General features: G+C 59.2%; 3 protein-coding genes across 5 annotated transcripts; 2 read left to right on the plus strand and 1 right to left on the minus strand.

The window, feature by feature from the left end:
* The first annotated feature begins 383 nt into the window (after window positions 1-383).
* Window positions 384-9,003, plus strand: DUSP9 (dual specificity phosphatase 9). Of its 3 annotated transcripts, none has more exons than XM_061178440.1 (4): window positions 384-596; window positions 6,048-6,455; window positions 7,730-8,170; window positions 8,410-9,003. In XM_061178440.1, exons 2-4 carry the CDS (start codon window positions 6,083-6,085, stop codon window positions 8,733-8,735), a joined length of 1,140 nt encoding a protein of 379 aa, XP_061034423.1. In that variant the 5' UTR covers window positions 384-596; window positions 6,048-6,082; the 3' UTR covers window positions 8,736-9,003. The 3 variants fall into 3 exon arrangements, with proteins under 3 accessions (XP_061034423.1, XP_061034422.1, XP_061034421.1); XM_061178439.1 differs by having other exon boundaries at window positions 385-606; XM_061178438.1 differs by lacking the exon at window positions 384-596 and adding an exon at window positions 5,172-5,448.
* Window positions 9,004-21,211: 12,208 nt separating this feature from the next.
* PNCK (pregnancy up-regulated nonubiquitous CaM kinase) lies at window positions 21,212-24,259 on the minus strand. Its single transcript, XM_061178005.1, has 11 exons — window positions 24,192-24,259; window positions 23,841-23,972; window positions 23,544-23,618; window positions 23,330-23,468; window positions 23,067-23,190; window positions 22,806-22,881; window positions 22,598-22,710; window positions 22,429-22,507; window positions 22,250-22,337; window positions 21,951-22,095; window positions 21,212-21,597 (listed from the first exon to the last, which is right to left on the minus strand). The coding sequence occupies exons 1-10, from the start codon at window positions 24,257-24,259 to the stop codon at window positions 21,958-21,960; spliced, it is 1,032 nt and encodes a 343-aa protein (XP_061033988.1). The 3' UTR covers window positions 21,212-21,597; window positions 21,951-21,957.
* LOC133081949 (uncharacterized) lies at window positions 24,258-25,265 on the plus strand. Its single transcript, XM_061178255.1, has one exon. The coding sequence runs from the start codon at window positions 24,258-24,260 to the stop codon at window positions 25,263-25,265; it is 1,008 nt and encodes a 335-aa protein (XP_061034238.1).
* Window positions 25,266-26,488: the final 1,223 nt, after the last annotated feature.

Genomic DNA, 26,488 nt, shown 5'->3' on the forward strand with positions numbered 1-26,488 from the left:
GCAGGAGGTGGCTCTGGGGGCCAAGCTGTGCCTGGTCCTCGACGGGTCCCTTCGCTTCTCTTGAGGGTAGCAGGGGTGCCAGCAGAGACTCTTCTGTGCAACCGTCTCCCAGCCCAGGCCCTACCTAGGTCAGGGCCCCCCACCCTACTCCGTCGCCCCAAGCTCGGAGACCCCAGGCAGCGGGGCCGTTGGGGGCCGGGGGCTGCAGGGGACATCCCGGAGAGGGGCCACATTGGGCAGAGCGGGCAGAGGCTTGCAGGTGGGAGGAAGGCGGACGGGGGAGGTGGAGGGAGACGCCGGGCAGGCCGCGGCCCCTCCCCGCTCCCTCCCTGCGCGCCGCCGGCGACATTGCCCCTCCTGGGCAGGGGGCGGAGAAGACGGCGACGGGAGAGGAGGAGGCGGCGGCGGAGGCGGGATTTGGAGTTTCCCTCCGCAGCGGCGGCGGCGGCGGCGGCCCCTCGGCTCCAAGCGAGGCCGCCGCCCGAGGCTCCGGTGGCGCTCGGCGGCAGAGGCTGTGGCGCTTCCCGCCGCCCGGGCTTCGGAAACTTCCCGGCCGCGACGCGCGGAGCCGGCGCAGGAAGCCGAGTGGAACGGAGGTGAGCGGAGGTGAGCGGAGCACGCGGCGCCCGGGCACCCACCCCACCCCCACCCTGCCTGGCCGCCCCCCGACGTGCGCTCCTCCACCCTGCACCCCCAAAGTCTTGCCAGAGCGCACCCCACAGGGCCAACGCACGCGCCCCTGGGAGACCCACTCAGTGCTACCACCGCACACCCCCCGCATCCCGCCCGTGCACCTCCCGTGTCCATGGCCACGCACACCCCCTGACACACGCGCGTGCACAAACCATGCACCGCGGACCCAGGTCCCTGCAGTGCACACACCAGCAGCCGCTAAGTCACCATCCACTACTGTCCCCAACTCAGGCCAGCACCCATCCCAGACGCTGCCACGCCTCAGTACACACCCAGGCGCGCGAGCGCGCGCGCGTTCACACACACACACACACGCACACACGCCAAACACATCCCTGCGATGTCTGCACTAACATAGCTCTCCTCACCGTGCCCCACCATCTCCAACTCCCCATATGCTCATTACAGACACCCCACCCACGTTCCCAGCCCAGAGACACTGCAATCCGCCCAGCCCTGAACAAACCCCAACACTAACCCCCACCCCAGAGGCCGACCCTCCCCACTCCCCGAAGCCAGGCCCGCTCCCCAGGCACACACCTCTAGCATCCCCAGCACGCACTCCCATACACCCCAACATGTATGCACACCTGCTGGATTCATGCTCTCCAGCACCCTGCCCCGCCCCCATCGCAAATAGCCCTCAACATCCCCCAGCACATCCCGAGTCCCTCCCACCACCACCCCCCAACACCTGGCACGCGGGCTCTAGAGGCTGCAGCATTTGGTGGCATCTCTGCCAGGCGCCTCTGGCTCGCCTTCGCAGCAGCGGCTCACCATCCTGAGACCCCCCCCAGGTGCCTCCCTAAACAGACCTTGAGGCTCCCCAGCGACTGGCTTGGCCTCTTCCCTAAGAGATAAGGAAGGCACTTGGGGTGCAAGGTACCGTACTTAGATGGGGGGGAGGGGGGCGGGGAAGAGGAAGGGAGAGGCAGGCACTGAAATGGAGGCGGCCCAGCTGGGACCAAAGGGGCCCCAGTTGCTGGCACGCACGTAGTAGGTGGGTTTCCTGGGGGCAGGAGTCGGAGTGCCGCGTGTGCCCGTCTGCCTGTGCGGTGGGGGGAGGGCCGTGTGCGCACGTGTGCTTGTGCGTGTCTGGTGGGGGCGAGTGTGTGACCCGCTGAGGAAAAAAGCAGGAGCGGTCCCCTCCTGGGCTCCCTCACGCAACAATTGGTTTCATTCATTCATGCCTTCTTTTGTTAACGAGCATTTCTTCCGTGAGCGCCGCGTGCCAGGCCCTTCACTGGGGGCTGGGGCCAGCTTGGGGCCGGGCACACACCCGCTCCTGCCTTGGAGGAACTCCCAGTCCCGCGAGGAGACCGACCGGGAAAAGCAGAAAGCCATCCCCAGCGGAAAGTGGATTTGGTGGGAAAGACAGTGGATTTGGCAGGAACGCTGTCGCTGGGAGTTCTGCTCCTGGCCATGTGACCCGGCCGCGACAGCCGAAATTCTGCCACTCGGCCCGGCGGGAACCGTGTGTTTCGGGGAGGCGGGGGGGGGGGGGGTGTGGATGGAGGGGGAGGCGGGGCGCCGCTCTCGGGAGGCTCCAGGGACCAGAAGGCGCACGCGGCGCGCGCGAGGCCTACGGGCAGCAGCGTTTCCGCGGCCTCCGAGGGGCACTGGCTGGGCCGGGCGGGGGCCGGGAGCGCCCGGCGGGAGCTGGGGCGGCGGGCGCAGCGTCCACCCTACGGGAAGCGCGCGGCCTGGCTCCGCCCGCCGGAGGGGGCCTGCCGAGGCCCCGGCGCGCGGCGCTGCCTCCCCCTGCCCGGCGCGCCCGGGGAGCGGGTGCGGGGCGGGGCCGGCGCTGCGGGGGCCCGAGCGCGGGCGGGCCGGGCGAGGGTCGGGGGAGGGGGGAGGGGGGCTTGGCTGCGCTCAGCCCTGCAGTGCGGAGGTGGCAACAGGTTCCAGTCTGTCCTGCTGCTGGCGCAGCGGGCGCTGCTGGCGCCGGGCAGCGAGCGCTCACTTTCGAGATTGAATCCCCCTCCTGAGCGCTCTCTCCCGGCGGGAGGGCTGGCCGGCAGGGGTCCGGAGCCAGGCGCAGGGGAGCCCCTCCTCGGGCGTTGCGAGGCGCAGGCCCCGCAGAACCCCAGCCCGGGGGCTGGGGTTAGGGTTTCTTGGAGCCTAGCTTCCTCTCCCCTCACCCTTGCAGAAGTTGCCTCCCTTCTCATCCTCAGCTTCCCAGCCCGGCTCCGGTCACCTCCCCCAGGGAGCCCTCTCCAGAAAGCAGGCCTAGGCACCTCAGGAGCTCCTACCTCCAGCGGGGTTGGCGACCGTCTCTCCAACTACACTGAGCCCTCAGGACAGGGCGGGTGGGGGCACGTATCTCTCCACCTCCCTGTCGGGTGCTGCCACCCCCACTGCCCACGACTCTGCCAAGCCAGACACCCCAGGCTGGCACATTGCAGAACCCCTTGGTGCCTTCAACCCCTGCCCACCCTAGGCTCCTGCCCACAGCTGCGGCAGGCCTGGAGGGAGCCCCCAGGCTTGGGGCCCATGGGCAGGTGGCAGCCAACCTCTGTCTCTGGGAGCTAGGATGTGAGGGAAAGGAAATGCCCCCCACTCCGCTCCGGCCCAGCTGGCAACCTCGGGGAACTGAGCCCTGGAGCACAGAGGAGGGAGACAGAAACCTTGGTGGGGGGCGGGGGGGGGGCTGAAGAAGGAACAGAATCAGGACAGGCTGCAGAGGAGGAGGCCGGGACTAGGGGCAAGGCGACCCAGCCCAGCTGCCTGAGGCCCCTGGGTGCATGTGGTGGGACTCAGCCCAGAGACCTAGACATGTCCCAGGCTGGTGGCCCACTGGGCCCGGAAGGGAGGGAGAGAAGGAGGGAGGGAGGAAGGGGGCAACTGGAGGCCCCTTCGAGGCAACCTGGCTCTCTGTAAGCTGCCCTCTCCCCAGCATTACCTCCCAAGTTTTCTCATCTTACTTTGTGGTCCGTGAGAGGAGTCTTTGGCAGTCACACTGGACTGAACCGTCCTAAACAGTGGCCCTCCGGTGGCTTGGCACCCTTCACTCCTTAGTTACCTGTCTTGTGGTGCCCATCCTGTGTGCATAGCTCTGCCTTCTTTTACTTAGTTCCTTGGGGTAGATGCCCAAAAGTGGCCAGAGGGTGTGGTGTTCTTCCCAGCTCTGGATGCATATTACCAAGTTAATTTCCAAAAGGGCCATACCAACAGAGAACCCTCTAGCAACCAGCAATAGAGCAGCAAGCCAGTTTCACAGCACCCTTGCCAGCACTGGGAGCTCTCATTTTGAGAACATTTTACTAATGTGACAGGTGGGAAGTGTTACCTTGTTTTCTGTCGTCGTTACCTTGTTTTTTTTTTAATTTGCTTTCCTTCCATGCCTGAGGTTGAACCTTCCCCCAAACGCCTTGGACCGATTGCATTTCCTCCTTCATGCAGCCTTTTCTGGTTCCTTGCCCATTTATCTATAGGAGTCTTAACCTTTTGATTAAGCTGTATGAGCTTTATCTTATCTGCTGTACATTTTCCTTCAACTCTGCTATTTGCTTTAGATGGGCTTTAAGCAGAGAAGGGACACAGACCAGACTTTTCAGAAACCTCCCCCACCTCATTTCATTGTCTCAGCACTTATCACACCTGGTATTATCTTGTTCGGTCCCTCGGTTTATTACGGACCTGTCCTGCAGGCCTGGGAGTGCCGTGCAAGCAGGGGCCCGGTGTGTCCTGCCTGTTCACCATCCTGTGTCCATGGAAGGTATGGAGGCCACCGTGGGCCTTTGCTGCAGGGCAGGGCTGAGGGGTGTTGAGGCAGACAGGCCTGGAGGTAGGGAGAGGCCTTTGGAAGCTATGATGCTGACCCAGGCCGGTGCAGGGGGCGGAGGGGAATGTCCAGATGTGAGAGACATTTAAGTGGAAATGACTTGGCTCTTGACAAAACGAGGAGCCAGGGGTGACTCCCAGGATCAATAATGTGGTAAGAGCAGAGCACCCCGCTTCAGGGCTGAGAGCACAGGGCTGCTGGGGCCTTTGGCCTGGCCTGTACGAAGGAAGCCATTGTGGTGCCCAGAAGCTGCCCTCTGCCTGCCCAGCCCTCCAGCTAGCCTTGGGCAGAGTTCTGGCCAGAAGGCAGCAGCGGGTTTCTGGTCCCGCTTCCCCCTCCCCTCCGTGATTTCACCGTCATCCCATGGTAGCCCAAGGCGGTGCCTATCAGGAGCCTGTCATATAGATGGGGCCGCTGAAGTCCAGTCAGGGGACGCGATGGTCACCCCAAATGAGTAGGGCTGGAGGCAGCCTCTGGGGCAGGGCCACTGGGCTCTTGTCCCCACCCCTCCCCCTGCCTCCAGGGGCCCGACTGGCGCCGGCCAGGGGAGCTGCAGCTGGTCCCCTGCTGGGCCCCTGACCTGCCCTTGGCCTCTGCCCTGGCCCAGTCCCGCTTCGGTGGAAGCCCCGGCTCAGCGCGCCACTTGCAGGGCCCACTCAACTGCTTTCGAGGGCACCCGTTGGCTCGCTGGCCCCCCCTGAGCCCGCCCCCGCCGCCCCGCCCCTCCAAACGGCAACTCCACGTCCAAAGGCAGCAGCTTCCAAGGTGGAAGCTGGGTCCCACTGCCAGGAAGCGGCCGGTGCGCGGGCGGCAGTGGACTCGGCCTCCACGTGCGCGCCTGCCCCGCTGCCCCGCCCTCTTCCCGGTGGCCGGGCCCGGGGACTCCCTGCCCGCGGACGGCGCCCCTCGTCCCGCGGTGGCCGTGGCTGGGACGTCCGCGCGCGGCCGCTCGCCGCGGGATCACGCTCCAGGTCTCTCTCCTTTTGTTTTCTACGGGGGGAGGAGGGCAGCTCCGAGAGGTCCGGCCGGCCGAGGTCCAGCACCTCGGCACCACCTCTATTACCCGGGCCCGCCTGGCCATGGGGGAGATCTCGGCCTGGACCCCCTCTCACGCGCACACGCCCCCCAAGTCGGAAGCTCGAACGTGGGGAGTGACTGCGGGCAGGCAGAGTGAGAGACGCAGAAAGGGGGTGTGGGGGGAGATGGCCGCGGCCTTGGGCCCCCAGGAGGGGCCAGGAAGGGACCCACGGCGGCTCTCGAAGGGGCCGTTGGACGCCCAGCCTTCCTCTTCTGGGGGACCTCTCACACTTCCCTTCCCGGGACGGGAAGCAACGCCGAGTGGCTGCCTGGGGCGTTTTTCTTGGGGCGCAGGGGGCGCCTTTCTGCACATCCTTACTGTAGGAGGGGTACGAGAAGAGAATCAGGCAGTAGAGGGGCGTCCCTGCGGGACCCTCGGCGCCCGCCTTCAGGACCCGGGCCTGGCTTCCCGCTTGGCCCCCGGGCCCGCGCCCGTTGGCGGCCGGGCGCGAAGGACGCGGGCTCACGTCGCGCGCCTTCCCTCTCTCTGCAGCTCTCGGGGCCCGACGTGCCAGGAGCCGCGAGCCCATGGAGGGTCTGGGCCGCTCGTGCCTGTGGCTGCGCCGGGAGCTGTCGCCCCCGCGGCCGCGGCTGCTGCTCCTGGACTGCCGCAGCCGCGAGCTGTACGAGTCGGCGCGCATCGGCGGGGCGCTGAGCGTGGCCCTGCCCGCGCTGCTGCTGCGCCGCCTGCGGCGGGGGAGCCTGTCGGTGCGCGCGCTCCTGCCTGGGCCGCCGCTGCAGCCGCCCCCGCCCGCCCCGGTGCTCCTGTACGACCAGGGCGGGGGCCGGCACCGGCGCGGGGAGGCCGAGGCCGAGGTCGAGGAGTGGGAGGCCGAGTCGGTGCTGGGCACCCTGCTCCAGAAGCTGCGGGAGGAAGGCTACCTGGCCTACTACCTACAGGGTAGGTGCGGGTGGTGGCCCGCGGGCAGCAGCCTGGGGAGGACCCCAGCCCAGGGAGGGCCGGGCCCCACCTTCTGAGGACATTCATGATTCATTTGACCTTGGGCAAGCCCGGCCTCATTTTGTCTAAAGTGGAGGTGAGATTCCCCTCCCCTGAGCATGACCTTGGGGAAGTCCTTCACTCTTGGGAGCCCCAGTTTCTGAGTCTGGAAAATGGGGAGAATCTGCCCTGACCTGGCTCCCTGGATGCTCAAGGATGGAATACCCAGTTCGGGCTCCCAGCCCCCATCCCATCATATCACCCCCTCCCCCAGCTGCTCAGCCATGGGTGAAGGAGGCTGGAGCCACAAGAGGACAAATCCCGCTCAGCAAAGGGTCTGGAAGGGGGAGGGGAAGAGAGAGGGAGAGAAGCAGTGAAGGCAGGAGGAGGCAGGGACCTCCCCCCCTCCCCCGCCTGCCATGGTCATGGCAGGGCTTGGGGGTGGAGGGGAGATGGGCTGATACAGGCATGTTGGCTCCTTGCCAAGCCAAACACCCCCCAGAGATCCAGGGTAGGGACGGGATTCCCATGAACCTACAGAGCCAGCTGTCCCCACCTCCCCATCCAGGAGGGTCATTGGCCTGTCGTCCCTTGCTCCATTCTGAATGTACAGGGACATAGAAATACATAAAATGTCAAATTTCCAGGCCCCCACCCCCATCCCCAGGGAAATAGTAGCTGTTTGTAGATGGAGATGTTCACTTCTCGGGACTTTGGGACCATCCAGGTGGAATGCTGCACTCTCTCCCAGGCTCTCTGCCTCTTGGGGTCCACCTCATCCCTGAAGAGAGCACAGACATGGCTGTGACCTGGCCCCTGACCTCGGGGTGCTCCTGGTCGACCTGGATCGGGAGACACCCAGGCAGAGAACTCACATCTGAACCTTTCCTCTCCTTTAACTGATGGCCGCTGTCCTCCCCAAGGCTGGCAATACATCTAAACTCTGTTGAGCCCTCATGCCTGCCTTGGCTTGGCCCTGGGGGGTGTAAGATCCTCTTTGGGTGGCTCTGCCCCAGCCTGGTGTCTTGCCGTTCGGAGGAGCAGCCACCAGTGCTGAGCACACCACACGGGAGACCAGTATAGGTCAGACTGCTGGCTTTCGAGTTCCCTTTGGAGACATCTGCCAGCCCCCTCAGGCATCGGGATTGTCCAGGGTCGGGGTCCCTATCCCCAGCCAGGGCACTCGGCTACCCAGGAGGCCAGATCAATGGGATCCTCCGCTTGCCCCCTCCCAGGTGGCTTCAGCAGATTCCAGGCCGAGTGCCCTCACCTATGTGAGACCAGCCTTGACAGCCGTGGGGGCCCAAGCGCAGCCCCGGTGCCCAGCCCAGTGGTGGGGCTGGGCGGCCTGTGCCTGGGCTCCGACGCGGAATCCGAGCCCGACCGTGACTCCATGAGCTGCGGCCTGGATTCGGAGGGTGCCACGCCCCCCCCAGCGGGGCTGCTGCCGTCCTTCCCCGTCCAGATCCTGCCCAACCTCTACCTGGGCAGTGCCCGGGATTCGGCCAACGTGGAGAGCTTGGCCAAGCTGGGCATCCGCTACATCCTCAATGTCACCCCAAACCTGCCTAACCTCTTCGAGAAGAACGGCGACTTTCACTACAAGCAGATCCCCATCTCGGACCACTGGAGCCAGAACTTGTCCCAGTTCTTTCCGGAGGCCATCGCATTCATTGGTGAGTCCGCTCTGCGCTCCCCCTCTCCCTCCCCACCCCCGGGCCTGGCTGCTGGCCTCTCCCACGTCTTCCCTCTCCCTCACCTGGGCTCCTCCTCCAGGCTCAGCTGCCTCCCCAGAGCCCCCGAGCCGGGACGGCCCTGCGGGGGCCGGGCAGCGCTGGGGCAGCTCCCCAGCTCGGAGGACCCCCCGGAAGGCCACCACCCGCACCTCACGCGGGCCCCCTCTGCCCCTACCTAGATGAGGCCTTGTCCCAGAACTGCGGGGTGCTCGTTCACTGCCTGGCGGGCGTCAGCCGCTCCGTCACCGTCACCGTGGCCTACCTCATGCAGAAGCTCCACCTCTCGCTCAACGACGCCTACGACCTGGTCAAGCGGAAGAAGTCCAACATCTCGCCCAATTTCAACTTCATGGGGCAGCTGCTGGACTTCGAGCGCAGCCTGCGGCTGGAGGAGCGGCGCGCCCGGGATGGGGGCAGCGGCGGGCAGGAGTCGGCCGCCTCCGACCCGCCCTCCTTCTTCACCACGCCGACCAGCGATGGCGTCTTTGAGCTGGACGCCACATAGGGCCCCGGGCCGCCCCCCAGCGGGTGCGCCCAGCCCAGCCACCCGCGTGCTGGGGAAGAGGCGGGAGGGGGCTCAGCCTGGGGGGGGCAGCGAGAGCACAATACCTCATGTGGAGCTGTGGGACGAGGCAGGAGCCGGGAGCCCCTCCTGGGGGGCGGCGGGGACAGACCTGTCCTACCCACTTGGAACATCCACGGGAATCCTATTAAACGTGCCTATGGGCCGGGCCTGGGGCCGCCGGCCTGACCCGCGCTGCTTGCGGGCGGAACCTGCCTCTTCTGCGACTGTTACTTTTTCCTTCGGGGGGCGGGGGTGGGGATTCCCATCCCCAGGGACCCTTCCAGGTGGCTGCCGGTTCCCAGGGCCCAGGCCGTGTGCGCTCGGCCAGGCCCCGAGCCCCCTGTGGTTTCCCCTTTCAGGGGGGCCGTGGGCCTGTTCCGGCCACCTCGTTTGCCCCCCAGGGACCGACTCCCAGTCCCACCCCTCTTCCCAAATGGCTACTTATGGGGAGGGGTGCACCGCCACCACCAGCGTAGTCACCCCCTGCTCCTCCGCAGAGGGCTTGGGCCTCCTGGGACTGGGGGCCTCCCCGGGGACATGGCCTTGGAGGCGCAGCAGCCACCCAGCGTCCGCAGGGACAGCCCCTTTCTGGGTGGCTCCTTGCTGGGCAGCGCTAGAGGGGAGGGCGCCGGCCTGGGAGCCGCTGGGCGGTTCCCGGCCGCACATCTGGCGCCCTGACTGTTTATCCACTTGACATTTGAAAAGATGCTTTTTTTCCTCTTCCCCCAGATGTCTTGACAGGATCACTGGGGCTCTTTGTGACTGAGGGTGGTCAAACTGCCGCCGGAGGAGATGGGGTCTCAAAGCAAGAGCTGGGGGTGGGGGAGGGGAAGAAGAAGGCCTGGATTTTGCTGCTGTGGGTCCCACACAGCCGTGGTTGGTTTGGGGGGCGGGGAAGGGGCCGAGCCGCACACACACGGTCATTCATTGCAGTGCATACCCCTCATGGGCGGCGTGTGTGCGTGTGTGTGTGTCTATGTGTCAACACTCACACACACAGCAGCCCGCTTACGGACCCGGCCCAGGGCCATCTCAGCCTTGGGAATCCACACCACGGTTCTTTCTTTAATTGTTCCTGAATAAATGGTTTCTGTAAGATCCTAAACAGAGGGAAGCGGCTTCCTGAGCACCTTGGAGAGTTTGGGGGAGAAGCAGGGAGGGAGGGAGGCCTGGGGAGGCGGTGCGCTGGGCTGCTCGGGGACTCGCGCACGGCCCCGCCCCTGTGTCACTTCCCATCTGGCATCCACACTGCCTGTCGGCCCAACCTCTGGCTGAGCCGCCCATTCACTCACCGCCCATTGGGCTCCTACTCTGTGCCCCGTGGCTCAGGACTAGGACCCTGTGAAGCAGCAAATGACGCCGGGTATCCGGTGTGGCAGAGAGGGGAGCAGGGACCCAGAAGTGACCATGGGGGGTTGGTAGCTGAGCCCTGAGACTCAGCGCAGAGTCCAACCCAAGCCCCAGTATGAGGAGATGGAGCTGCGGAAGGACCCGAGCTGGTGAGGGACACGGGAAAACTGCACATCCAAGCATGTGTCCCTCTGGCTGACACTGTGGAATTTGGCCTCCGAAGGCCTGGGTTGGGGGCAGGGAGAGCCTGCGGAGGCCACTGGGCCGCCTGAAGTGACAGCAGGGACTTGCTCCTTCCTGGCCTCCCAGCCTCAGCTCTGGCCGCCTCCAGTGCCCTCTGCACACCGTAGCCGGAGCGGTCGTTCTAAAGCCATGATTCCCGGTGATGGAGACACGGCAGGAAGTGACGGGAAGCTGGAGGGTGGGTGGAAGTAAGCGCAGTGCGAGAAGGCAGTGAAGGCTTTGTGAGCAACGTGGACCACGTGTCCAGGGCAACCCTCCTGGTCCAGAACCTCTAAAACGTAGGATGAAGTCTAAAAACATGTTTGAATGAATGGCTGAGCTCATGGGAAAATAAGAGAAAGTCTCCAGTGTCAGAGACAATGAGGATACTCGAGATGGGGAAGTAGTCCTGGATTCTCCAGGTGGGCCCTAAATGCCATCATATGCATCTTTATAAGGGAAAGAGAGAGGCGGGAGAGTGAGATGAGATGTGGTAATGGACACAGGGGTCGGAGCCAGAGAGATTTGAAGATACTACACTGCGTGGAGGTTCTGCCAGGACAAGGCAGCTCATGAAGGCCAGCAGCTTCTCTGCCTAGGTTTGCAGGTGGCTAAGTCCATTTGGAGTGGTGGGCAATATCCACACCAGGGGGCATTGTCAATTGAAGTAACTTCTCAGGGGCAGACAACAGGGAAGGGCCAACAGCTCAGCTCTACTAGACAGGTTGTGAAAGTGGTTCGCTGGGGCAAGGATATTCCTGCCTAGTTGGAGAAAGGAGAGGTCCCAAGCCATCCACGCTCTCCTGACCACCTTGAGGCTGCGCACATGTATGTAGGAGACTCAAAAGGGTCAGTGGAAAAATAACCCTGGGAAGGCCTGAAAATAGCCTGAACATTGAAAGAACTGCCCTTCCCACACACAGATCCATCAGCGGAGCGCACAAGCCTTAGTGGCTTGAGATGTTTGAGTACAGTTTCTGTCCAATCATTGGCCACTAAGCTAGGCAGATACAGGGGCAGCCCCTAGAAAACCAGGCTTAAATTTTAAACTGGACTATTTTTTTTTAACTCAGCGGAGACACCACTGACTGCCCACTGTGGGGCGGGGAGGGGACAGATTTCACAGACTTAGTCCAGAAAAGTCACACAACAAAGAAACAAACAAGTTACACACACACACACACACACACACACACACACGCCAAAACAACTACTTCTAGGGGGAAAGGGAATATCAGAATCCAGAGTTGATGAAAAATATTATCTAAAATGTTCAATTTTCAGACTTCCCTGGTGGCGCAGTGGTTAAGAATCCACCTGCCAACGCAGGGGACACGGGTTCGAGCCCTGGTTTGGGAAGATCCCACAGACCGCGGAGCTACTAAGCCCATGCGCCGCAACTACTGAGCCTGCACCCTAGAGCCCGCGAGCCACAACTACTGAAGCCCCCGCACCTACAGCCCATCCTCTGCAACAAGAGAAGCCACCGCAATGAGAAGCCCGCACACCACAACGAAGAGTAGCCCCCGCTCGCCACAGCTAGAGTAAGCCCGCGCACAGCAACAAAGACCCAACGCAGCCAAAAATAAATTAATTCATTAATTAATTTCTAAAAACTATGAAATGGTTTTTAAAAAATAAAAAATAAAATAAAATAAAATGTTCAGTTTTCAGCAAAAAAAAATTACAAGACATGCAAAGAAACAGCAAAGTGTGACCCACATTAGGAAAAACAGTCAATAGAAACTGTTTGTCTCTGGGGACTTCCTTGGTGGTCCAGTGGCTAAGACTCCACGCTCCCAATACAGGGGGCCCGGGTTCAATCCCTGGTCAGGGAACTAGATCCCACACGCTGCAACTAAAGATCCTGCATGCCTCAAAGAAGATCCTGCACGTAGCAACGAAGATCCCGCATGCCACAACTAAGACCCGGCGCAGCCAAATAAATAAATAAATACATATTTTTTTAAAAAAGAAAGAAAGAAAAGAAACTGTCTCTGAGTGTTCCCAGATGTTGGAATTAACAGATGAAAACTTCAAAGCACTTATTATAAATACGTTCAAAGTACTAACAGAAACCATGTTTAAAGAGTTAAAGGAAAATGGGATTTCCCTGGTGGTCCAGTGGTAAAGAATCTGCCTTCCAATGCAGGGGACATGGGTCTGATCCCTGGTCAGGGAACTAAGATCCCACATGCCGCGGGGCAACTAAGCCCACGTGCCACAACTACTGAGCTAGTGCGCCTCAACAAGAGAGCCCGCGTGCCGCAAACTACAGAGCCCACACACCCTGGAGCCCATGCACCACAACTAGAGAGAGAAAACCCGCACGCCACAACGCAGAGCCCGTACCACAATGAAAGATCCCGCATGCCTCAACAAAGATCCCACATGCCGCAACTAAGACCCGATGCAGCCAAAAAAATAAAGAAAATAAATATTTTTTAAAGAGTTAAAGGAAAGTAGGACAACAAAGAATCAACAAATAGAGATTCTCAATAGGGATACAGAAATTATGAAACGATAACTAAAGGGAAACAATGGATTTGAAGAGTACAATAACTGAAATGAAAACTCCTCTAGAAGTATTAAAGAGTAGGTTCAAGATGTCATAAGAAATTATTACTGAACTTGAAGATAGATCAATAATATAAATTATCCAATCGGAGAAAAGAGAGAAAAATGATTGAGCTTCAGAGACCTGTGGCACAACGTCAAACATTCTAAAATACATGTAATGGGAGGTTTTGAAGAAGAGGACAGAAAGGCTCAGAATAAATATTTGAAGAAACAATGACAGAAATGTCCAAAATTTTATGAGAAACATTAATCAGGTCCAAGAAGTTCACTGAACCCCAAATAAGATAAAAACAAAGAGAGTTAGTCATAGACACTTCACAGTCAAATTGTTGAAAGCCAAAGATAGAAAATTTTGAAAGCAATAGGAGAAAAATGACCCATGTTGAAGAAAACCACAATAAAATTAACATCAGAAACAATGAAGGCCAAAAGACAGTGAAATGACATAATCAAAGAGCTGAAAGAAAAAAACACTGTCCATTAAAAATTCTATATCTAGCAAAACTATCCTTTAAAAAAACTGAAGGTTTAAAAAAGACGTTTCCAGATAAACAAAGACTAGGAGAATTCATTGCTAGTATACTTCTTTACAAGAAATACTAAAAGAAGTCCTTCAGGCTGACACCAGTTAGTAACTTGAATTCACAAGAAGAAATGAAGAGCGGCAAAAATGATTAATATCTGGGTTAATAAAAATGTCTCTCTTAATATATTTTTCCTTATTTCTTCTCTTAACTTCTTTAGGAGACATAAGATTGTATAAAGCAATAGCTATAACACTGTACGGTTGAGTTTATATTATAACAGATATAGATGTAATATACATGACATTAATAGCACAAAAGAGGAAGGAAGGAATGGAGCTATACTGGAGCAAAGTCTCTACATTTTACCAAAAATTAAATGAGTAGTAATATGAAGTAGATTGTGATTAGTTAAGATCCATATTGTAATGCAATTGTTCTTTGTGGGTTTTTTAAATATTTATTTTATTTATTTATTTTCCTTATTTTTTTTTTGGCTGCATCAGGTCTTAGTTGCTGCACACAGGATCTTTGTTGAGGCATGCGAGATCTTTTTCATTACAGCGCACAGTCTGCTCGGGCTTCTCTCTAGTTGTGGCCTGTGGGTGTTCTCTCTCTAGTTGTGGTGCATGGGCTCCAGGGTGCGTGGGCTCTGTAGTTGTGGCACGTGGGCTCCAGAGCGCATGGGCCCTGTAGTTTGCAGCACGTGGGCTCTCTTGTTGAGGCGTGTGAGCTCAGTAGTTGTGGTGTGCGGGCTTAGTTGCCCCACGGCATGTGGGATCTTAGCTCCCCGGCCAGAGATTGAACCCACGTCCCCTGCATTGGAAGGAGGATTCTTTACCACTAGACCACCAGGGGGGTCCCTGTAATGCAACTGTAATTCAAAAATATATAGTTAAAAAATCAGCAGCAGAAATAAAATGGTACACTAAAAAGTATTTAACACAAGAGAAGACAGTCAAGGAGGAAGAGAGGAACGAAAAGACAGGCAATATAGAGAAACCAATAGCAAAATGGCAAATGTAAATCCAACCATATCAATCACTACATTAAATATGCAGGGTCTAAACACCCCAATCAAAAATCAGAGATTCAAAAAAGCAAGATTCAGCTAACTATATATTGTTTACAAGAGAAATTTATCTTTAAATGCCTATATCAACAACAACAAGAAAAGGTCTCAAATCAATGGCCAAATGATATACCTTAATAAACTAGAAAAAGAAAAGCAAACTAAATGCAAAGCAAGCAGATGGAAGATTAGTGCAGAAATGAATGAAATAGAAAACAGGAAAACAATACAGAAGATCAGTGAAAAGTTGGTTCTTTGAAAAGACCAGCAAAGTTGATCTTACTTAGACTGATCAAGAAAAAAAGATTACCTGTTCTTTTCTCTAGCGGTCCAGTGGTTAGGACTCAGTGCTTTCACTGCCGTGGGCCAGGGCTCAATCCCTGGTAGGGGAACTAAGACCCCACAAGCTGCACAACACGGCCAAAAAAAAAAAAAAAAAAAAAAGATTACCAAGATCAAGAATGAAAAGAGGGGACTTCCCTGGTGGCTCTGCAGTGATTAAGAATCCACCTGCCTTGGGCTTCCCTGGTGGCGCAGTGGTTGAGAGTCTGCCTGCCAATGCAGGGGACACGGGTTCGAGCCCTGGTCTGGGAAGATCCCACATGCCGCGGAGCAACTAAGCCCGTGCGCCACAATTACTGAGCCTGCGCGTCTGGAGCCTGTGCTCCACAATAGGAGAGGCCGCGATAGTGAGAGGCCCGCGCACCGCGATGAAGAGTGGCCCCCGCTTGCCGCAACTAGAGAAAGCCCTCGTACAGAAACGAAGACCCAACACAGCCATAAATAAATAAATAAAAACCCAAAGTTTAAAAAAAAAAAGAATCCGCCTGCCAATGCAAGGGACATGGGTTCGAGTCCTGGTCCAGGAAGATCCCACATGCTGTGGAGCAACTAAGCCCGTGCGCTACAACTACTGAGCCTGCGCTCTAGAGCCCACAAGCCACAACTACTGAGCCCGCATGCCACAACTACTGAAGCCTGCGCACCTAGAGCCCGTGCTCCGCAACAAGAGACACCACCGTAATGAGAGGCCCGCGCACCGCAACGGAAGAGTAGCCCCCACTCGCCGCACCTAGAGAAAGCCCGCGCGCAACAACGAAGACCCAATGCAGCCAAATATAAATAAATAAAATAAATAAATTTAAAAATAATAATACTGTAAAAAAAAAAAGAAAGAAAGAAAAAAAGATTACCTGTTAATTCTCTGGCGGTCCAGTGGTTAGGACTCAGTGCTTTCACTGCCGTGGGCCCGGGTTCAATCCCTGGTCGGGGAACTAAGACCCCACAAGCTGCACGGCACAGTCAAAAAAAAACAAAAAGATTACCAAGATCAAGAATGAAATGAGGGGACTTTCCTGGTGGTGCAGTGGTTAAGAATCCGCCTGCCAATGCAGGGGATACGGGTTCGAGCCCTGGGCCGGGAAGATCCCACATGCTGCGGAGCAACTAAGCCCGTGCACCACAACTACTGAACCTGCACTCTAGAGCCCGCGAGCCACAACTACTGAGCCCATGTGCCACAACTACTGAAGCCCGTGAGCCTAGAGCCCATGCTCCACAACAAGAGAAGCCTGCGCACCGCAATGAAGAGTAGCCTCCTCTCGCCACAACTAGAGGAAGCCCGCGCACAGCAACAAAGACCCAACGCAGCCATAAATAAATAAATTTATTTTTTTAAAAAAAGAATGAAAAGAGGGACATTACTACTGACCTATAAAAATGTTAAGGGTTATAAGGCAATGTTTTGAACAAGTTTACGCCAACAAATTAGACAATTCAGATGAAATGGACAAACTCCTGGAAAGACAAAAATGACCACAATTGACTTTAAAAGAAATAGAAAATCTGAATAGACTTATAACAAGCAAATAAGTTGAATTAGTAATTGAAAATCTTCCCACAAAGAAAATCCAAACCCAGAAGTCTTCACTGGTGAATTCTATCAAATAATGCAACTGAAAAGGTATGTCCACACAAAAACTTGCACAGAAATGATCATAGCAGCATTATTCACAATAGCCAAAAGGTGGTAACAACCCAAATGTCCATCAATGGATGCATGGATAGATAGAACATGGTCTATCCATACAATGGAACATTGTTCAGCTATAAAATGAAGTACTGATACATGCTACAACATGGATGAACCTTCATTATGCTTAATGAAATAAGCCAGACACAAAGAGCCACATGTTGTGATTCCATTTATGTAAAATAGCAGAATAAGGAAGTCCACAGAGACAGAAGGTAAATTAGTGGTTGCCAGGGGCTGGGGGGTGGGGGCCGGATGGGGAGTTACCGCTAACGGGTACAGGGTTTTCCTTTGGGGTGATGAAAATATTCTGGAATTAGATCGTGATGACGTAAACTGTAAACACAGATCTTCCTCAACTTCTGATGGGGTTACATCCCAATAAACCCATCATAAGTTGAAAATATCCTAAGTCGAAAATGCATGTAATACACTTAACTTACCAAACATCATAGCTTAGCCTAGCCTGCCTTCAGCATGCTCAGAACAGTCATATTAGCCTACAGTTTGACAAAATCATCTAACACAAAGCCTATTTTATAATAAAGTGTTGAATATGTCATGTACTTGAATACTGTACTGAAAGTGAAAAACAGAATGGCTGTCTGGGTATAGAATGGTCGTAAGTGTATCCATTGTTTACCCTCGTGATCAAGTGGCTGAGTGGGAGCTTCGGGTGGCTGCCACTGCCCAGCATCACGAGAGAGGACTGCACCACATATTGCTAACCCGGAAAAAGATCAAAATCCAAAATCTGAAGCACAGTTTCTACTGAATGCGTATTGCTTTCGCACCATTGTAAAAGTCGAAAAATCGCAAGTCAAACCATTGTTAAGTCAGGGACCTCTGTATACCAAAATAACAATAAATTGTACATTTTAAAGGGTGAGGTTTATGGCGTGTGAATTATATCTCAGTAAAAAAAATTTAAGTTTGAGAGAAAAAGAATTGAACAAGATATGCCAGGCAAGTATTCACCAAAAGAAAGATATAGTTGCTATGCTACTATCACTGTATAAGTCAACTATAAGGCAAAAGCATTACTAGTATTAATGCATGTTGCTCCATTTTGACCAAATGTGTAACTTACGAAATACGTAGCAATCCTAAACTCATCTGCACTTAATAACCTAACTTAGAAATACATAAGGCAATAATTGAAAGAACTAGAAGGATAAACTGAGAAAAAACAACTGGGCCTCTACTCAGGGCATCACTTGAGGCAGGCTGGGCTCTCTGGCATGAGGGGAACTATTGAAATCTCCATGGGGCTTGGGTGGGGCGGCATCTAGAGATGAGATTTTTATATTTATCAAGAGGGGCCAGATAGGGTTGAAAAATACTTGAAAACTGTCTTAAAGCAAAAATCTCATCTTGCCACCATCCTCCCTACAGCCCTCCAGTGGCTCCCCAGTGCCCTCTTGAGAAAGTTCACTTTTCTGGGCACTCTCTAACCACTTGTCCCAACAACCTTCAATCAACCAAATTGGGTTATTCGGTTTTTTCCCAAACACTCCGTACTTCGTGTCTTGCCCACCTGAAGAGACAGGGATGGAGACAGGGGTGCCTGGGCAGAGGTGGGGTTGGGCGGAGAACATGGCTGCCATGGGCCCTGAATAGGCCTGCTTCTCTCCTAGACTCCCTCACAGCCCCCCTGTTCAGTCCGCCACGACCAGCGTCCACCTTTCCAGTCCCTCTTCAGCTCCCTCCGTCAGCACATCTCTCTCACCTTGCCCTCCGACACGGCCCCCAGACGTGTCCCTGCCGTCAGCCCAGTCCCTCACACTGAACCCCAGAGGGGTTCGCCCCATCACCCAGGCTCCCATTTCACAGGGAATTGACTCAATGAGCTAGAGGCACAGGGAGTGTTAAAGGCGACAAAACCACCTGCAAGGCTGAAACTCAAATCCAGGGTGCCCCCCACCCAGCCCAGTTTGCACTCACCAAGAGAAGGGTGGAGAAGAGCTCCCCTGCCTTCTCCCCAAGCCCCCACACGACCTTCACGTTCCCAGCGAGCCCTCCTCACTTGCACAGAGACCGGCAGGAGGTAGAGCCCAAGGCTGCGTGGCCTTGGCTCAGTTATGCGGCCTCTATGCCCCCGTCTCCCAGTATCCAAAGTGGGGGTGATGATCATGAGAGTCGCTACCTCATAGTCGAGGCTGGAGTTAATACGGGTGCCTGGCACACAGTAAGTGCTCAATAAAGACTCACCACTAGGACTTCCCTGGCGGTGCAGTGGTTAAGACTCCGCGCTTCCACTGCAGGGGGCAGGGTTTCAATCCCTGGTCTGGGAACTGAGATTCTGCGTGCCAGGCGGCTCAGCCAAAACATTTTTAAAAAGACTCACCACTGAGCTAATCCTTCTGACACCCACAGATTCGCTCCAGGACAGAGCGTGTGACCCACCCTGTGTGGCCCAGAATGAGGGAGACAGCTTCATCTCGTGACGCCCACAGGGGCTCCCCCCTCAAATCCAGTCTGGTCCCTGACACCTGGGAAGGCCAGTCCTCTGGCCCCGGCTCCAGACTCACAGCAGCTCAGCGCCTCCCCAGCCCGGACGAGGGCGCTCTCGGGCTCCCACCCCACCAGCGGCTCATCGCAGCTCAGAGACTAAGGCCCGGCTCTCACCTCACCGGGCTCCAGTCTGACCCGTCCCTCCGGCGCAGCCTCAGTACATGAGCACCTGCTCTTCCCTGAGCCCGCAATGCTCCCACAGCCTGGGTCACCCAAAGCTTTCTTCTCGTAAACTGCCCCCCCAGATGGGAAGGGCTCAGAGGGATGAACGGTGACGCCACTGCCCAACCTGGGGTTCCCCCGTCTCCCTGCTCCCAGATGGGCAGGGTAGGCCTCTCCCCCAGGCGAGGACGTCCCTGGGGCAGCATTTGGGGGGCGGGGGTGGGATGGAGGAGAAATGGTTTTGAGCAGCTGCCCCAGGTGCTGAAGAAGCAGCAGGTGGCTGATGAACGTGGAAAACTGTGACTGTGGCGCCTCCTGCTGGCGGAAGGTCAAATTGCACCCTGTGTCACTGCGGCCGGAGCTGGGCCCCGACCCTGACTCCGCAGCGAGGATGGGGCTGCAGCCTGGGCTGGAAGAGCTGGCTGTCTCCGAAGGAGTGTGATTCCTTCTGGAAGGCTGGCTCTGGTGCTCCTGCTGAGGCCTCCCTGAGCACCAGCTGCTACCTTCCCCGGGCGGATCATTCCCACTGGCCGAGTAAGCCCACCCCCTCCACTGCAGGACCTCCTGCATGACGGTGGGCACCTTGGCCGGTGGGCTCGGCGCCTGGCACAGAGTAGAGGCCCAATCAATCTTGATGGCAAAGCGAGAAAACGTGAGTGTGCTGGGAGGCCAACGTGAACAACCAAAAGAGGGGAGGAGAGCCAGTGAAGGGGACGTCTGAGGTGGCAGGACAGGACATGACAAGGCCCCAAGTGGGGGGCTAAGGGGAGGCAGGACAGGTCGTTGGAGGTGAAGAGGCCAAGCTGTAGAGACCCGGCCAAGGTTATGGCAGCCTGAGGTCCCCCGGGCTATGGACAGAGAAAGGGGAGCTGGCGTGGTGGGACCGCATTGTGTGACACCAAAGCCTAGAGCAAAGGATGGCCTAGAACTGGCCGTGGGGACAGAGGGGGAAGCTGCTTACCCCCTCGGGACTTGCCCCGGGCTCAGGGGCCTGTGCGGGTGTGCATGGAAGGGGGTGGGAGGATGCCGGGAGGAGGAGAACTCCGGAGAGGGACTTGTGCGTGGCTACCCTCCTCGGTGGAAGCCCGGCCCCTGCCCCAGCCCCACCCCCGAGACCCAGGCCAGCCCTGCTCTGGGCCTCGCTGTCTCCCTTCAGGTCCCAAAGGTCGACATGGAGAAGTGTCTTCTCCAGCAGGCTCTGCGATGCAGGCTGGCAGGGGCCAGTGGGCGGGGGTGACGGTGGGACAAAGGGGCGGCCAGCTCAGCCAGAACCCCGAGGGTGCTCCCTCTGCCCTGACCGGGGCCGAAGAGAGGCCCTAGGAGCCCTCCCCTCGTGGGCGCGGGACAAAGGCCGAGCAGAGCCAGTAAAGGCCTGGGGCCCAGCAAGGCCGGGCTCTGGAGCCCTACCCGATCCAGAATGGGGGTGTGAGGGGCAGGGGCTGCACAGACCAGAAGACCAGCCACCGTTCTTCACACCGGAAGCCACGACCCACCCAGCCCGGTCCCCCAGGGCCTGGAGCCCAGCGGTGCCAAAGCCACGACCCAGCACAGGGGTTGAGGCCCCAGCAGCGCCCTCTCCTGGCCGAGGGGCCCCTCCTCCAGCCTCAGAGACAGGGGCTGCAGAGCCTTTCGGTGCAAGGCGTGCCCTGGGAATGCTCTGTCTGGCCACGGCCACCGGAAGCAGGGGAAGAAAGGGAGATGGGGGGGAGGGAGCGGGGGGGGGGGGCGCGGGGGCGGCGGGGTGGGTAGAAGACAGTCCGGGACTCTGGTTGCCCTCCCAGCTACAGCACCCGCGCCTCCACTCGCCCCTGAGCCCGGTCCAGGGCCCCAGAGCCACACGCAGGCCAACCTCGAGGGTGGCAGAGCTGGCCGGCACGTCGGGAGTGGGGAGAGGAAGTTCTTGGACGACCCGGAGCTTGTCTGCCGTGATGGGAGGCAGCAGAAGTTCGGGTGGTGAGGGCGAGGTGGCCTGCCTCCTTGGTTTCCTTCCCAGCCCTCATCCCTCCCCGCGGCTCACCACTGCCCATTGCTCTGTCTGTCTTTATTGATTTGGGGAAGACTGGAGGGAGGCTGGAGGGCCACGACACAAGCAGGACCACCCACAGTCAGCAAAGCACAGAACAGCACGGGAAGGACAGCCCCCGGGCCTCTTGGTTTCTAGAGGGGGTGTGGCAGCGACAGGGGAGGGAAGTCTGTGGACGCGCCCCAGCAGCGCCCACCCCAGCGCCCTGCACCACACCCACAGGGCTCAAGCTCTCCCGCAGAGGTGCCCCGGGGCGGGAGGGGGAGGTGGGGGGGGACTGAAAGGGTCCATTGGAAGGGAATCTGGGGGTCCGTGCACTCAGCCTGGGGTGGAGAAGAAGAGAGAAGCACAGGGAAGGGGACAGTCAGGAGGCACCCCTGGCCTGCCCTGTGCCCCCTGCTCCCAGCCCAGGCTCTCAGCAGAGGCACTCACTGGGTCTTGGCACTGGGCCCCTCGAGAACCCTCACGGTCCCCGCCAGCGGCATGGCCTGCCCCCCACCTCTCTCTCTCATCCACTTCTTGGGGACCCCGGCTCCTCCCCTGTCTGTGCTCTCTGCCCTCAGCCCGCTACTCTGTGGGGTCGACCCTGCTGAGCTCTTGGCCACGTGGGGCCTGCCACCCCCTGAGCTCAGCGAGGAGCCAGCTCCCAGCGGGTGCAGGGCTCACCCCCACGCACCTGGGGGTCACCACTTGGGGGGCTGGCCAGTGTGGAGGCCCGGGTGGCTGTGGCTCATCACCCTCCGTCCCGAGGCCTCCTCACCCTCTGGGCTCTGCCCTAGCTTGCGGATGTGGCGCAGGAAGGAGGTGGCATTGAACGCTCGCTGCAGGGAGAGAGGGGTGTCAGGCCATGTCCCGGCCCTGGTCCCAAGACTTTGAGGACCGTAGAGACCACCGGCGGCCCAGACCATCCTCCTGAGGCTGACGGATGGGGCGGGCAGCCTTGAGCCGGGTCCCCAGGCCCCTCCCCACACTGACCTTCCAGTGGGTCCGGGCAAAATTCTTCTGGATCTGCTCACTGACTGAGCCCAGGATGTCCTTGTCAAAGGCTGTATCCCCGGAGATCCTAGGGCGAGGCCAAAGGTCAGTGAGGGGTGGGGGTCTCTGAGGGTGTGGACCCTCTGGTCCCAGGACAGCTCAGCAGGGGTCCCGCTCACCAAAGATGCTGTAAGGCCTGCTGGCAGGTGAACCTTTTCTGGGGATCTCGCTCCAGAAGGTGCCGGATGAAGTCTTTGGCTGGAACAGGGAAACCAGGTCAGCCCACCCCGTCCCCACAGCCCCTCGTCCCTCCCTGCTCCCTGAGCTTGGGGTCAGCCTCAAGTTCACCTGATTCTGAGATGTCATCCCAAAAGGGAGAGTCAAACTCGTAGCTGGCCCTCAGGATCTGGCTGAAGAGTTCGGGGTCGCTCTCATCGTAGAAGGGGGGGTACCCACACAGCCTGGCACCCACAGATGAATCACCCGGCTGTCCAAACCTCCCCAACCCAGCAGGGGGCAGGCAGGCAGAAGAAGAGCCTTCCCAGTGGTCACTCACAGGATGTAGGAGATGACACCCAGGGCCCACACATCTACGGCCTTCCCGTAGGGTTTCTGCTCCAAGAGCTCCGGGGCTGGGGGCCAGAGACAGACAGACGCACACCCGCGCACACGCACACCACGCCTTCAGTGCTGCCCGGCTCAGCCTAGTTCACCCCAGGAGTGGCCCACCGCCTGCCCTGCCCCTGGCACCACGGCTCCCACAGGGTCCCCCGGCCCCCAGGCCCCCGGCGAGCCTCGGGGCGCCCCCCTCACTTACCCACATAGCCCGGGGTCCCACAGGCGGTGCCTAGCATGTTGCCAGCCTGGATTTTGGAGAGGCCAAAGTCAGAGACCATGATCTTGGAGTCCTCGAAGGGCGTGGCATAGAGGAGGTTTTCAGGCTGCGACACACGGATGCCAGAGAGGACACCGGGTCAGCCCCGGCGTGGTCCCCGGGGCTGGGCACGCTCAAGTCCCCCAGACCCGTGGTGCACAGGGACTCGGGGCGAGGCCTGGGTGGGCGGGCAGGAGGGCAGGCACCTTGAGGTCTCGGTGCACGATGCCCAGGCTGTGCAGGTAGGAGACGGCACCAAGGACCTGGCCCACCAGGTGGCTGGCGTCCTTCTCCGTGTAGGAGCCGCGCTCCATGATGCGATCGAACAGCTCGCCCCCCGTCACCCTGGGGGGAGCAGGGGCTCAGCTGACCCGGGCCCCCCGGCCCCAGCCCACCCCCGCCTGACCCCGCCCTCCTCACAGCTCCATGGCCAGATAGAGGTGGGAAGGGCTCTCGTGGACGTCCTCCAGAGCCACGATGTTGGGGTGGCTGACCCTGCAACGGCAAGAAAAAGCCCCTTACGGGCCGCCACGGCCCCCTCTGGACCCCCAGGGAAGCCCATCACCCTCTTCTCTTCCTCCCGCCCCTGCCCCCTACCCTACCACGGGCCGCCCTGCCGGTCCAGCAAGGCAGAGCCCCCGGCCAGGCCTTTCTGGGGACACGGAGGAGGCAGGGCGCTCCACCCCAGGAGGCTCCCAGCCACTGCGGGGAGCACACCTGCGGAGCACCGCGATCTCGTTCTCCACCAGGGCCTCCTTGCCTCGAAGGGCCTTCTTGGGGATGCACTTGAGGGCGACAAGGTGTGAGGAGCCCCGCTCCTGGGCCAGCACCACCTCGGAGAAAGCGCCCCTGCGGCAGAGGGGGAGGCAGGAAGGGAGGGGAAAGGCGAGGAGGAGGGCGGGGCGAGAGCAGAGGCGGGGAGGGAGAAGGGCCCCCTTAGCCGAAGGAGATGTGGAAGCCCTCCCCGTCCCATGCCACCCATCCCCCCACACAGATACACACACTCACTGTCACTCACGCGCGCACACGCACACACACACACACACACACTCACACACACACACTCACGAGCCGAGCTTCTCCCGGATCTCATAGACGCTGCTGATGTCCTCCGTCTGTTTCTTGAGCAGCAGCATGTCTGGGGGTGCAGGGAGAGGTGGAGGGAAGCTCCCTGGGCGAGGGGCAGCCCCGTCCCCCGAACCCCAGATCCGGCAGTGCCTCAGCCACCCTCAGCCACAGCCCCACTCAGGAACACAGGTCCCACACACCCTCCCCCAGCCCGTTACACCTCGCCCCTCCCCCACTGTCCAGGTCCGCACTCCCAGGTGGACGCCTCCAGCGAGGCCACCGCATACACTCCTCCCCCTCCCAGATACGGCCACGATCCGACGCCCCGAGACCTGGCACCCCGACGGCGATCAGCGCCCAGAGACCCCCTCTCCACCCCCACACAACCTAGTCAGCCGCGATTGGCCGCCTTCCAGAAGGCTCCGTGCCCCCACCCCGGGCCCCTCCAGGCTCACCCCCATCCGCAGCGCCCAGAGGCGCCCCCGGCCGCCCCCAGGCCTAGACCTGCCACCCACGGCCCAGCGCCCACAGGCACGCGCCCCCCAGGCCACCGACCCGCCCGAGATGCACCTGCGACCCCCGCGCACAGCCGCCCGCCACGGCCACCCACGCGGCCGCCCGGCTCAGCCCAGCCCTCGGCGCCTCGCGGCGGGAGGGACTCGGCAGCCCGGGCCTCCCGCGTCCCAAGCTGCGTGGGCCGCGCGCGTGCCGGCCGGGGGCGCGCCGGGCGTGACAGGTGTGCGCGGGGCCTGCCGTGGCCCGGGACACTGCACGCCCCCGCCAGCGCGCGCCCGCGCCCCGGAGCGCCGGGTGCGGACCTGGAGCCGAAGCGAAGCGGCAGCGTCGCCTAGCGCAGTAGCCACCGCGCCGAGCCCCCCGCCCGCGCCCAGGCGGCCCCGCCCCCCTCCGCGCGCGCCCCCGCCGCCCGCTGGCGGCCGAGCACGCGGTGGCCGAGCGCGGCCGCGGCACTGCAGGGCGCCTTGTAAGGCAATCGGCCGGCGCCGGCCGCCCCCGCCTCCCTCCTTTGTCATTCGTGCGGGTTCCCGCCGGCTCCAGCTCCCCCCGGCGGCCTGACTGGGCCGGCCCCAGGGCCTTTGCACCACCGGTGTCCTCCACACAGAAGTCTCTTCACCCACATGTTGACCTGGCTCTCTGGGTGCCTTCGGGTCTCTGCTCTAATGTCTCTCCGCAGACAGGGCATCCAGGCCACTTGACCTGAAACAGCCTCCTTCCCTAGCCCCAGCCCTGCCACTGCCGCTTCTGCCACCTTGGCCTGAGCCCCCATCAGCACTCAGTTGGAGGACAGCAACAGCCTCGTCGCTGGGCTCCCCCTGCCCTCTGCCTGCACCCTTAACCTCTCCAACCGGCAGTTTCTTCCCCACCGAGCAGCCAGAGCATTCCTTTTATTGAGATCATGTCACCCCTGAGCTCCAAACCCTCCCACGGCTCTTCATGTCACTCCAAACCAAAGCATGAGTCCTTACAGGGACCTAAGAGCTCTGCATGATTGGCCCCTCTTCCCCATCACTGCTTTGGCCCCTCTCCACCCACTCCCCCCCGCCTTGCTCAAGCAGCTCCAGCCACACTGGCTTCTTAACTGGTCCTCAAGCACGCCACACATGCACCCGCCCCAGGGCCTTTGCACTCGCTGCCTCTCTGCCTGGAACACTCTTCACTCAGGTATCTGTTTGGCTTGCTCCCTCACTCCATCAGGTCTCAGCTCAAATGTCACCTCCTCAAAGAGGCCTCAGCTGTCCTCCTCCAACACATTCTATATAGTAATCACCCCGCCTGCCCTGTCTGAAGAGCATGCATCTCTGCAAACTCACCTCCTTTGGCTTGTCTTCCTCAGCAAAGCATCCACTCCCAGAGAGTGTCTCTGTCGACTTGGCCCAGGAGAATCACTCAGGAAATAAGTGCTTGGTGAATGAATCCAATCCTTCATCCAACAATTAGTGGATTTGTCCCATCCAGTCTCATCTCGGTTCTGGCGCCCCTCCCAGGGGGTGCAGGTCCCACCAAGGATGGGGGTAACAGGTGTCCTGGCTGTTGCCAAGAGCACATCCACACAGGCCACTGTTGCAGGGGCTCCATGGAATCTCAGGGCCCGGGAGTAACCTGCTGAATCTCTCTTTGCAGGGGTCTATAGGCCCCCGGCCTGACACAAAGTCTTCAAGAGGGTCCACGGGGCAGGCAAAGGTTTTTAAACAGACCTCAGCTCCTACATGTCCTCTGTTCAAAATTGCGGGTCTGAGAAGGCCCCCTCAGTTTCCCTTTCCCAACCGCCCCTCCCAGTT

This window comes from Eubalaena glacialis, chromosome X (assembly GCF_028564815.1).
Source record: "Eubalaena glacialis isolate mEubGla1 chromosome X, mEubGla1.1.hap2.+ XY, whole genome shotgun sequence".
Lineage (NCBI taxonomy): Eukaryota > Metazoa > Chordata > Mammalia > Artiodactyla > Balaenidae > Eubalaena > Eubalaena glacialis.

What these genes read in the sequence shown, in the direction of transcription:
- DUSP9 (XM_061178440.1), top strand. Translation starts at nt 6,083, where the DNA reads ATGGAGGGTCTGGGCCGCTCGTGCCTGTGGCTGCGCCGGGAGCTGTCG. An exon ending in CCTGGCCTACTACCTACAGG is followed by an intron (nt 6,456 to 7,729) that starts GTAGGTGCGGGT and finishes GCCCCCTCCCAG; the next exon opens with GTGGCTTCAGCAGATTCCAG. An exon ending in GGAGGCCATCGCATTCATTG is followed by an intron (nt 8,171 to 8,409) that starts GTGAGTCCGCTC and finishes GCCCCTACCTAG; the next exon opens with ATGAGGCCTTGTCCCAGAAC.
- LOC133081949 (XM_061178255.1), top strand. Translation starts at nt 24,258, where the DNA reads ATGTCTGGGGGTGCAGGGAGAGGTGGAGGGAAGCTCCCTGGGCGAGGG.
- PNCK (XM_061178005.1), bottom strand. Translation starts at nt 24,259, where the DNA reads ATGCTGCTGCTCAAGAAACAGACGGAGGACATCAGCAGCGTCTATGAG. An exon ending in CTCTATCTGGCCATGGAGCT is followed by an intron (nt 23,469 to 23,543) that starts GTGAGGAGGGCG and finishes TGCTCCCCCCAG; the next exon opens with GGTGACGGGGGGCGAGCTGT. An exon ending in GGATGACATCTCAGAATCAG is followed by an intron (nt 22,508 to 22,597) that starts GTGAACTTGAGG and finishes TCCCTGTTCCAG; the next exon opens with CCAAAGACTTCATCCGGCAC.